The sequence below is a fragment of the Papilio polytes genome, unplaced genomic scaffold (assembly GCF_000836215.1).
Source record: "Papilio polytes unplaced genomic scaffold, Ppol_1.0 DF823731.1, whole genome shotgun sequence".
Taxonomy (NCBI): Eukaryota; Metazoa; Arthropoda; class Insecta; order Lepidoptera; family Papilionidae; genus Papilio; species Papilio polytes.
In genome coordinates this window covers 5854039-5866710 of record NW_013525473.1, presented here as the reverse complement: position 1 = coordinate 5866710, position 12672 = coordinate 5854039, and the positions used below count along the sequence as shown (strand labels likewise).

At 36.2% G+C, this 12672-nt stretch overlaps 1 protein-coding gene across 3 annotated transcripts in view; it reads left to right on the top strand.

The window, feature by feature from the left end:
* Positions 1–12422, top strand: part of LOC106103699 (centaurin-gamma-1A) — a 140326-nt gene extending 127904 nt beyond the window's left edge. For 2 of the 3 annotated variants that reach the window (XM_013283528.1, XM_013283529.1), the window contains exons 4-15: positions 1574–1715; positions 1834–1968; positions 2638–2762; positions 5254–5781; positions 6044–6209; positions 7233–7430; positions 8273–8451; positions 8791–8902; positions 9459–9576; positions 10436–10555; positions 11111–11333; positions 11886–12422. In XM_013283528.1, the coding sequence (XP_013138982.1) occupies positions 1574–1715; positions 1834–1968; positions 2638–2762; positions 5254–5781; positions 6044–6209; positions 7233–7430; positions 8273–8451; positions 8791–8902; positions 9459–9576; positions 10436–10555; positions 11111–11333; positions 11886–12305 (2466 nt within the window). In that variant the 3' untranslated portion in view covers positions 12306–12422. Of the gene's footprint in view, positions 1–1573; positions 1716–1833; positions 1969–2246; positions 2510–2637; positions 2763–5253; positions 5782–6043; positions 6210–7232; positions 7431–8272; positions 8452–8790; positions 8903–9458; positions 9577–10435; positions 10556–11110; positions 11334–11885 lie in introns of those variants that run through there. The other variant, XM_013283530.1, reaches the window with a different exon arrangement.
* Positions 12423–12672: the final 250 nt, after the last annotated feature.

Below are 12672 nucleotides of genomic sequence, written 5' to 3'. Positions count from 1 at the left end.
GTTATTTCTGTTACTTCATAAACACTATGATTAAAAAAAACGAACTTTATGCTCAATTGTTATTGCAAAATTCATAAAGACTTGTAACTCTACGTAAAATGCTTGCGTATTTCCCCAGGAGTAGTTAGAGATATCTACTCTACCAATATTCAGCCAGTTTATTACATGTGCATTTACAGTGAAAATGTACATAATGTATATGTTGAATTGCAAGGTTCGGGAATAAATGCATGCAGTGAACCTGTCTCATTCACAAGCGTATGTTCGGTTTGTGCGAGTGAAATGGAAATGTCGAAGGTTTCGCGGTATCTGGCCGAGCCGCCCGCCCGCCCAGTCGCCGTCAGAGCTCTGCCCTACACGCTACCCTACATTATTTATCCTTTATTCGATTTTTTAAACATTGTTCAAGTAACAAGTTATGTAAATATTCAAACTGTTGTGAAATGTACATATCGAACGGTAAGCGTTAAGAAAGTTTCATTGTTTATTGTAAAATTTTTATACAAGTTTCCTAGTCTTTTGGTTTTTCTGGAGATAATAAAGCGATAAATTGTACGTGTGTAAATAAACTGAAAACGTAATGTAGGAAACTATTAATTATTTAAATCAAGATATACTTGTGTTGCGTACGATAAGTGAAGTTATCTTACTGGGCATACTGTAATTGCCCTCTTTAGTGAATATCTAAAAAATGTGATGGTCATGCTTGCAACTGAAATTAGACTTTTTTGACAGTACCACATCATCATATGCGTGTTGAAAATATAAAAAAACAAAGAGGAGAGATACAAGTCTATTTACTATTTTAGAAAAACTGCGACTTTTTGACCAATTTTAACTCAAATAAGTGAATTAAGGTATTTTTAACATACATATTGCTTGTAATGTTAAAATTTATCAAATTATTGTAACTTGAGTAAAAATAGCAAAAAAGCATCTTTTTTTATGCTCGCACTCAAAACGACTAACGCTTCTTAATCATTTATTTCTTTGAACATACATATTTTTTTATGAAATCGTTTATGAATTTAAATTGTATAGCTATTCGTTACATCTGTATCATTTCTTTTAACGGTTTCTTCAAGTTGTAAATAATTTGAATATTTCATACTTTAGTTTTTCCTAGGTGTAATGTTCTCCTGAGTGACGAGTCTTCTATACTCAATTGTTGTTCATAATAAAAGGGTGACACCCTCCTACGCACTGCCATTCAAGTGGAATCTGAGTTATTCATACAGTTTGTCAGCTATCAGCTTGAGTAAATTTATATTAGTTAGAAGAAAATTCTTGCGAAAACCTGCAATGTTTTGATATAAAACTGTTTCAGACATTTTCTTTTGCTAATTTTCTGACACAATATTAATCATGTTAGTAGTCACATTTAATCTACGTAACTTAACCCTTTACTTAACAAACCCCCACGTTTGTACGAACCACCCCTCGTGATTTTAGCGACAAAAGTAGGGTGCGTTTTTTCTTTTGCGAAAAGTCTCTATATATCAAATAGTACAAAACTAAAAAAAAAACTGTAAAACGTACGTATGTAACGTAAAGTTATTTTTGTTTGTTACAGTTTACAGCCTGGGTGGATGCGGTGATCTTCGTGTTTAGTCTTGAAAACGAAATTAGTTACAAAACAGTTTCGACGTACTTCAATAAAATGTCTCATTATAGGAATTCGGCGGAAATTCCAATAATACTGGTCGGAACTCAAGGTCAGTGTAACTACAAGTTACATTATAATTGCTTGCATTTTTAATGATTGAATCAAAAAAACATAATTTTATAGTATCTCATGTTCCGATCCTATTAAATCATCACTTACCATTCCAGATGCCATAAGTGAAAGTAGTCCACGAGTAGTAGACGATAACCGAGCTCGTAAGATGACGAATGAACTGCGAAGATGTTCTTACTACGAAACGTGTGCGACGTACGGCTTAAATGTCGAACGGGTGTTCCAAGATGGTAAGTACCTTTACATAAATAATTGGTATTCTAAAACCTGTCTCCCGTAAAAAACTTTGTTGACTGTTCGAAAACATTTCTTCTAAAATTAGGACAAAGTAACTAGCCCATTGATTAACTATTATCCCTATTTCATTATAATAGTTTAGTACAATTACGTTTTTTCCGGCGACTACAGATTGTTTTGCGTGCGTGCATAGATAGCTTGCTCGATGATATCGGACGCTCGCTGCGGGGAGGATCGAGCGCACGCAGTGGCAACACCGACCCGCAGCGGTGCGGTCGTTCCGTTCGTTTTCGTTCACTGTTCACTCGCGCTATTGTTTACATTTTTGACATCGACGCGTCGTTAAACCGGACTGCGGATTGTTGCGTTCAAATTTTTTGCAATAACAGCTTGAATTTCTGAATGGAGATATGGATAAGACGCTTATATTTAAATCCAACTTGTCGCCGATATCGAGCCTGAGGCGTCGCAGTTCGTGCTACAACATCCAAAGAGCCGAGGAGCGCGACCGTCGAAAATCTGCTAAATTTGAATGTGCGTGAATTTCACCGTTCGAGTTCGTGTTTCGAATTAAAAATAGTGATTGTATTGAATTGTGTTGTTTTTGTAATGGGGGCATTTGTATGTGTGTGGTGATTTGGAGTGTTTTTTTTTATTTGTAGCGTGTCAGAAGATCGTGGGGACGAGGCTGTCGGCATCGTCTCAGTGCCTGGCAGGCTCCAGGCCGGTCACTCCGCAGCCTCTTGCCAACTCACCCAGCCATAATCACTCTTCATTTTTGTACAAGGTGAGCATTTAAAATGCATAACACACGACTACACATCGATGGTAAAAACATTATAATACATTTACTATAACGCACTGTAAAAATTGATACTAAAAATGATATCATGTAGTTATTATTTTTCTGATAACTATGATAATCATGTTATAATTAAAGGTCTATAAAATAAAAAAATAAAAAACAATTACTCTTTTTAAAAATATCTTTATAAACAGTATAACATAGTTAAACACATGATATGTTTTAGCAGAATATTTTTGTGAATTCTAACAATTGTCAGAATTCTCTGCATAGTTGTTATCAGTGGTGGCAGGAACTTAATTGACCTGAATTGTCTGTTCCTGCTTCTATCCTACACATATAATCAAAATTTTAGTGTTTGTGGCTATAATGAGAGTAAAATTATTTTTATACTAGCTTTCTAAATTATCTTTATACTCCAAATATTTTTATACTCCATTTGCATACTCTTGACAAAAACAAAAGTGAATAGCCTTTGTGTTCTTCCAGACTATGCTCTACATCTATACCAAATGTCTTCGAAATCCATTCAGCCGTTTAGGCTACAAACTAAACCAAACATCCATCCATCTAAATGTTTACATTTATAATATTAGTAAGATGTATGGATGGATTGTGTGCATAAAAGATGATATGTTGACCCTTTATTAGAAAAGGGTTTGAAGATGCAGTGTCATACAGCTAGAAGTAGTAAGAAAGTATATGAACAGGAAAAAAATTCATAGCTGGTGTTTCAAAGTAAACAAGCTTTTATTGTAATCAAGTTTTTTTATTCTGTCCATTATTATTACATTGGAATTTTATCACATAAAAAACTTGAAAATCAACTAATCATGTAGACAATTCATAGTTTTTTCATGTGATAATATAAACTTGTAGTTATTTAAGTAAATAATTTATTGCTATAACAATTCAAATACTAACTTTAGCACATTACTGTCTGTGGATTTATATAACAAAAATAGTAGCCAATTTGTTCTATCAGACTATATTCTGTATCTGTGACAAAATTCATTGCTTCAAGCCATTGTAGGCCCGTATAGTTACAAACTTTTCCCAGCTTTAGCATTTATATTTGTATGGTTTTTAGCCTTATTCATAATTTAGACATATTGTTGTAAGGATATGGCTGTGATAATGAAAGTAAGTCCCTTGTTACTTTTATCAGCAACCAGGATGTTGCCTTAACTTCCGTTGAATGCATTTAACATGAAATTATAGAAGTTCATGTATCTTTGACCTATTTAGAAAGAGATGGTAATAGGATGGAATGGGTACATCTGAAAGAGACAGGTGGATAGACTAACCATGCATGTAAATGCTGAAAGTAAATGGTATGTTGCATAATGTAACATAATCAGTCCAAGGTGTAACAAAATGAAGATAACATGTGTTTTAAACACATCAATGTTATTTGGATTGAGTTCAAGGTGAACTGGTTTAAAAACTTACTTCTTACTAATATCATAAATGCGAAAGTTTAGATGGATGGATGGATGTTAGTCAGAGTTTGTAGGCTAAATGGCTGCTCACTTTTGTTTTTTTTTAATTCAACACGCACGGAGTCGCGGGCGAAAGCTAGTAATAACTAAAAATACTAATACAGTATGATCAGATCAGAAAGTAATCATTTTATTTTAATCAAAGAATGTTTAAAAAAAACTTACAGTAATATATAAAACTAACATAAAAGATCATGCACTGCAATGATTTTGAACTTGGCTATCTAAATGAAAGAAACAAAAAAAAAACAACATACAGACGAATTGAGAATTTTCTTCTTTTTGGAAATCGTTTAGAAATTGGATGTGCACCATTTTTCTCTGATTTTTTACCATTTCAGTGGTCTACTAATATTAAAATTTGATTGTCTCATTTTCCTCAATAGATCACGTAGTTATGTTTACTCGATATTTCCGTATAATTTGCATAATAATTGCATTCAATCGGCATTGAAATGGCGTATTGAATGAGACATCGGTAACTATAGATACGGCCCGATTTGTCACGACGTCCCTCCCCTGCCGTCCCTCCGTGGTAATAGATTCTCTTATCTGTCATTGATATCGAATGCAGGTTACTATAGTATTGATAGAGTTATCGTAATAGAACTTGTGACGTCATAAAGTTATGTGAAACATCAATACGTGACACGTATTTTTTTTTAATTTCTTGCATTTTTATTATCCATGGGAATATGATAGAGGTTAAATTGAAGGAACTCTTAGTTAACTAAGTAACACAAATATGTAAGTAAAATTACGTAATTCAGGATTTCCTTAGTTTAGATGACGAGCTACTTCCTGTCTTCAAACGGGACTTGAATTTTTAGTCATAATTAGACCAAGACTGTGAGGTTTTGAGTTTTTAAAAACTGTCAATAATTTTTCGTAGTAATAACTAGACGTAAATGTCTTATCTATAATGCATTGTATAGCATTGTTATTTTATAAATGCACAATTTCAATTCCAGGATTCGCTACCACGAGGTCATCACACACTCTCAGCGTCATCGCATCATTTACACAGAGGCGCATCCTCCTTCGATGCGTCTTCCAACAGCAGCGGCATTTCATCCACCCACGTGGTCGAGATCCATAGCACGAATGGTTCCGACAGCTCCTCCCGGTGGGGCAACTCCCTCGGCAGCCATGGCTCGTCATCAGGCCTCGTCTCCATCGCAACAGAGAATAACAACGTCAAGTTCACAGCGCCACACTGCCTGGATAATCTGCATCCGGGAAAAGACCAAAAAGATCTCCCCACACCCTCGTCTACTCCGACAACATCGAGAAAGTCGCGGAGAAGATCGAACTTGTTCACACCTTCAAAGAAAGGTGATGATAGACTGAAGAATGGGGAGTTGGGGTCCGGTAGAGCGATTCCTCTGAAGCAAGGATATTTGTACAAGAAAAGCAGTAAAGCGCTAAATAAAGAATGGAAAAAGAAGTATGTGACGTTATGTGATGATGGAAGGCTCACGTATCATCCTAGTTTACATGTAAGTAGTAACAAATTTAGTATGATTTTTGTGTATCAATAACATGCTTTTTTGTACAAGCACATTTAAGCTGAATTCTATTCATTGTTGTTCCGCATCTCGTTTCCAAATGTAACCTTTAAGATGGGACACCACCAATTTGCCCGATTGTAGATTGACAAATAGATTTTTTCGTCACTAGCAATACTAAGAACTATCTAGCAACACATTTTAAACCAATTCATTTTTTTATTTCACGTGCATATGCATTTATGTATTACAGGATTATATGGAGGATGTGAACGGCAAAGAGATATCTCTGCAGTATGTGACCGTGAAGGTGCCGGGGCAGAAACCGCGCGGCTCCAAGTCCGTCATCACAACCGTGCCGGGGTACAATGGGTACACCAACTATGATATACATGACAGCATTGGGGGATTGTCACTTGGTATGTATTTAACCGAATAATCATACTATATAATTTTATACTATATTATACTTTATATTAATGTTATAAATGTGAATATTTAGATGGATGGATGGATGTTTGTTAGAGTTTGTAGCCTTAACGCCTGATCGGATTTCGATGAAATTTGGCACGGATGTAGAGGATAGTCTGGGAGAACACATAGTCTACTAACTTTTTTTGTTTTAATTCCGCGCGAGCGTAGTAGTAAAGCTAGTAATTTTATAAATGCGAAAGTTTAGATAGATGGATGTTTGTTAGAGTTTGTAGACTAAACTGCTGGACAGATCGCAATGAAATTTGGCATTTATGTAGAGGTTATTTTGGTAGAACACATAGGCAACTTGATTTTCTTGTTTTTTAATTCCACGCGGACGGAGTCGCGGGCGAAAGCTAGTTATAATATAATTAGCTAGCTGTTGCTCGCGACTTTATCCACGTGAAAAAATAATGCAATATAGCCTATGTTACTCACGCACATGAAGCTGGTGAAAAATTGAAAATGGTGAAAATTTTGATATCGGCCCAGTAATTTCGAGTTATTTCAATTCGTACAAAAATACAAATGTTACCTCTGTATAATATTAGTATAGACTATTTCTAAGTTAAAAAAAAAATTAGTAGTTTATGTGATTTTCGAGATTATTTTTTACATCTGTGCCAAAATCTGTCGAGACCTGTTGATATGATCTGGAGGTATCTCTAACATCCACCCATTTTAAATTATCGCATTTATAATATTAGAAAGATATTTAGCTAAAACTATAAGTACTTTTAATATTTATTCACTAAAATTGTGATTTACAAAATACATTTATATTTTAGAAAAGTTTTTTTATTTTTTTATAACAATTATTTAAAACTATTAATTCTTAACTTTTAATTTATCGAAAGAACTTTTCAAGCAATTAATATAAAAAAATATTCAAACCATCAAAATTCATATTTTATTATAAATAAAATCTCAAGCAATTATTAAATTCATATTAACTTTTTTCCTCATAGGTTATAAAGAGAAGCCATCGAGGGCGACAGACAAAGCGTTACTGTCAGCATTCGACACGTTGAAGGAGCCAGCGTCAAGACAGTCACTGGCTTCGGAGGCGGAGGTGTCTAGCAACGGCGCGGACAAGGACACGCCGCACGTCAAGAAACGACATCGCCGTATGAAGAGCAGCGGCGTTAAGAAAGATGGAGATGATGGTATGAACACTATTCATTTTAAAATAATTGCCCATTTTATTAAATGCCTAGTTACCTTTAGTTTTCTGGTGACGTCACCAAAAACAGAAAAATAGACGAGTGCTAGTTTTTCAGTTTTCATAATAATGTATCCCGAATGTTTAAACAATGTAATAGGCATTTTTGTACAAATAAAGTCGCGTTTTCGTAGTTTTTGTCCCTTTCCGTAGGTTTTCCTAATTTATTTACCCTTTTAAATTAAATAAATAGTCTATGGCGTGTCGTAAATGTAAGGCTTTTTATTTAAAAAAATATTATTTAGCAATATGCTGTGATTCTATATAACAAAAAGTGCGTGTTTATTTTTTATTATATGACTAACTTTCGCCCGCGATTCTGTCCGCGTAGATATAAAACAAAAACAAAAGTAGCTTAAGTATTCTAGAATATTCATATAAATTTTTTTATGGAGATTCGTTTAGCTCTTTAGCAAACTCTTACAAATATCCATCTAAACTTTTACATCTTACTTCTTATCTTATTTATATTATAAAAGCGAAAGTTTGGATGGATGGATGTTTGTTTGTTAGAGTTTGTCGAATAAACGGCTGGAAGGATTTTGATGAAATTCGGTATAGACTACTTTTATTTTTTTAGTTCGTGTCGCAGGTGAAAGTTTGTTTATAATATTAGTAAGATTACTATAGATTAGCTACTGCTCTTAAAAAATTGTGAAATTAACAATTATAACAAGGCATATGTGACTCGATTCTCTAGCTTTTTAATTATTTTCATTGACTATAGAAATCCAAAATTAAAAATCTTTTCTCTTTATAATAGTATAGATTGGTTACTATTTGTAGAGGGCGACAGCGCGACATCGTGTGAGTTCACAATAGTGAGCTTGGACGGCAAGCGCTGGCGCTGGGAGGTGTGTGCGGGCGGCGGGGGCGGTGCGGGGGGCGGGGGCGCGGCCGCCGCGGAGAGGGACGCCTGGGTGGCCGCCGTCGAGGCGCAGATACTCGCCTCGCTGCAGGGACGGGTGAGTTTACATTACTGAAACACGCAAAAACATTTGTCTGAAGACACTTAATTATACATAGACGAGACATAGTAATCTAATTTTTTCCATTAGTACTTTTCTCTACAATAACAATGTTTGTATAGTACACCATCTCGTTTTATAAGTGTAATAAGCTCCATCTATTGTTAAACAGTGTTGTAAAATGTAAACATTGAAATAAAATTCATATATTTAGCGTATACACCAGCCACATGTAGGAATTTGTCATTACTATTTGATAAGACATTGTGTCTTTATTGAATAATATCTACTATTTTGGACTTTATTGTCATAGTAATAGTGTCGTATTTCCCACAGACGTCCCGGCAGCCGCTGCCGACGGGCGCGAACTCCACAGGTCTGGTGCGCGCCACGCAGTACGTGCGCCGCGTGCCCGGCAACGACCGCTGCTGCGACTGCGGCGCGCCCGGTACGCACCTCTCACCTACATCTACACCTACACCTCTCACCGACATCTACACCTACACCTCTCACCTACACCTCTTACCTACACCTCTCACCTACATCTACACCTACACCTCTCACCTACACCTCTCATCTACATCTACACCTACACCTCTTACCTACATCTACACCTACACCTCTCATTTTCATCTACATCTACACCTCTCATCTTCACCTACCTCCTATACCTCCTCCTAATTTGTAGGAAAATGCCTTAATATCTTTTAATATGGATGCATGTACCTAGTTGACTAAAGTTGGGTAGACTGAAATAGACCAGATTAATTAGGTAGTTATTCTGGTCTATTCTAATCTTTTTCATTTCATTCATTATCATACGTTTTGACACATTTCTTGTCTTTCGTCGATTCTATTAGCGATATCACTAGTCAAAAGTCAATTTGTCTAGGGGGGCAGGTCTACTCTCGGTAGTCTTTAATTTTAGTAATATGTAATCCTTAGTGGAGTAAATATTGTTGTGTTTGGTTCAAGTTAATAATAAAATATATGGAATATTCCAGATCCGGACTGGGCGAGTTTGAACCTGGGCATTCTGATCTGTATAGAATGTTCTGGAGTGCACAGGAACCTTGGCTCGCATATATCGCGTGTACGCTCGCTGGATCTTGATGAGTGGCCGTAAGTTATTTAACTATTTTAATTTTTAATACTGTATTTAATGATATTTTATACTAGTTTTTCGCAACCTCATTTGCGTGAAGTTAAAAATAATTAAATACATAGTCTATGGTACTCAATGATAGCTTATTAATGGTGAATTTTTAAATTGGTTCAAAAGTTTTTGAGTTATTCCAATGTATACAGAAATACAAATATATCTTCTTTATAATATTAGTATAGGACAACACGCACACAAAGGCTAAAACTTCACAGATGCGGGAAAGGAAAGAATGAAAAAAATATATATCAAATTGAATTAAATATTTTGTTTCACACAAGTTCCTTTCTCCTTGAATACATTATTAGGCAAAGCTAGGTGTACACACAGTGTAGCTGTATAAGGGGCACTTATGTTAAGCTATAAATCCCTACAATCAAGACTAAAACATGGACGGATAATAAGAACCCAAATTAGTCTATGGCGTGTCGTAAATGTAGTGCTCTTTATTAAAAAAAAGAATCATTTAATAATATGCTCTGATTTCTGATAACCTACATAAAAAGTGTGTTTATTTTTTACTATATGACTCTGATGACTGATAGTAGCAGGTCGTAGTTACGACCTGCTACTTTGTCCGCGTAGATATGAAATAAAAACATTAAACATATTTATAAAAGCGGAAGTTTGGATGGATGGATCTCGATGAAATTTGCCATAGATGTACTCCATAGTCTGGTAGAATACATAGCCTTTTTTTAATCTCAGGCGGACGGAGTCGCGGACAAAAAAGCTTTATAACCATAGATTTGTATCTTAACTGTTCAATAAATGTTTTAATTTTAACAAATTGTTTGTAATAAGTGTTTTGTGTAACAGTTTGAGTTACGTGAGCGTGATGGTGTGCGTGGGCAACGCGCTCGCCAACGCGGTGTGGGAGGCGGAGCTGCGCGCGCACGCCCGCCCCCCACACGACGCGCCGCGCGAGGACAAGGAGAGGTACTCTATATTTCTTTTATTTTATATGTAACAGTGTCTGGGACACTTAAGAGATGCTTCTTGCTCTATAAACCTTGCTAATTGATCTAAATATATCAGTCATGGCTATTAATAGTATGGGACATCTATTTTCCTAGACTTGTGATTTTTTTTTCAAGGAAGACCAACAGCTGTATATAAAGTAGGTATAGTCGTCATAGAAATATTGTACTAAAATGTTATACAAAGTATTGTAAAGAAATGTACAAAGATATCAAATTTAAATGAATTTTATATGAAAATAGTACGTATAAGGGCGGGGACACACCTTTGATTAAACTATCGTAAACTGTTGAGCGATTGTCAATTGTTTCATAGCTAATTCAACTGTTTAGTACAACTAAAAACCGAGTAGTGTGCGCACCTCCATAGCATAGGAATCTAAGTGAAACTAAACAATGTCGCATACGGGCTAGTGTTGCGCGGCATGATATCGATATTCTTATTAAACTAAACAGTAGTGGGATTGGACTAGTGTTGTGCAACATTATATCGATTTTAATAACTTTTTGTCAGATGGATACGTCTGAAGTACGAGCGTCGTGCGTTCCTATCCTCGAGCGAGGGGCCTGTGTCTGGCGAGGCGCTGCGCAGTGCGGCGGCGCGCGGCCAACTGCCTGCGCTGGTGCGAGCGCTGGCCGCTCCCCCGCCCCGCGCCCCCGCACCACACGACCGCTCACTCGCACTGCGCGCAGCCGCAGCTGCGGGACAGCTGGCAGCCGCACAACTACTCATATGGGTAAGCTTTTTATTTTTATTTAAAAAAAACATCTATAGACTCTTAGTCCGTACACTTTTTGCACAGTTTATACTTTTTTTGTTGCGTAATCCTTGTGCTACATTAATAAGTTCCTTTTGTATATATACTGTCATCTGTCATTTTATCGTCGTCTTGACATCTATCATGCGATGCACATTCAGCCAGTACTCAAAATTATTGGTTGCCAGTTACTTTAATCGTTCAAAAATTTCGCCCCATTATAAATATACATATTTTCTTTTTTTTTCTTTTATCCATTATTTTTATTAATGTTTTAGTTATATTAAATACAAAAAAACCAGCTTATCATGCTGAGGTTCTCCGGAGACCTGCCCCTCCAGACAAAGTCACTTTCGATTAGTAATGTCGCTTGTAAAATCGACAAAATGTGTCAATGTGACAAGCACGTGACTTATGAATGTTATTGTCAGTTCTTGCCATATTTTAAATTATAATAAAAAACTTGCAAGAAATCTCTCAGTATAAAATACACTACGTGAATGCATATTAAACGTAATAATAATTTTCCAGCACAACGGCAACCCTAATTACCCGGACGCGGACGGACACGGCTGCGTGTTCTACGCGCGCGCCGCCGCCAACCACCTCTCCGGCATCCCCGTGCAGTACCCCACCAACCTGCAGCTCACCTGCCCCCTGCACGCCTCCCCCGCCTCCGCCTCCACCTCCGCCTCCGCCTCCACATCCACCTCCACCTCCGCCTCCACATCCACCTCCTCCAAGACCCCGGAGCCGGAGTGCAACTGCGTCATCTACGAGCTACTAAACGCCCAAAGCGCGTCCAACGCGTTAGTTGAACTCCTAATAGGACTTCAGAACAACCAGTACATGAATAATGGAATAGACGCGTCCTATTCACATGGGACATTGGGACGTCAAATGGGACAAAATTTGTCCCTAACCAATGGGAAATGCGGGAGTATCGTGTAATTTGCTTCTCTAGGGTTGCCAACTTGTACTTAATGTACGGTGTTTTATTGCATTTTGGTATTGAGAAATTTATGTTTTTTGTCGATAAAAATGAATGAAATTTTACATAAGTAAAATTGAGTTTTAAACTATATCAATCGAATTCAATAGAAATTGTAACAATGTTATAAATAATTTTATCTTCATAAGTTAGCTTACTTATTGAATACAGATGTTTGTGTTTCATGACTAAATTCCAAAAAAAAAAACACGAATAACATCAATGTTAATATATTTAATTTCTATTGAATTCATACAAGTTAACGCACAAATGGTTAAAAATCGTATATACTATATAAACATACAAATTTTTCACAATATTTCAATG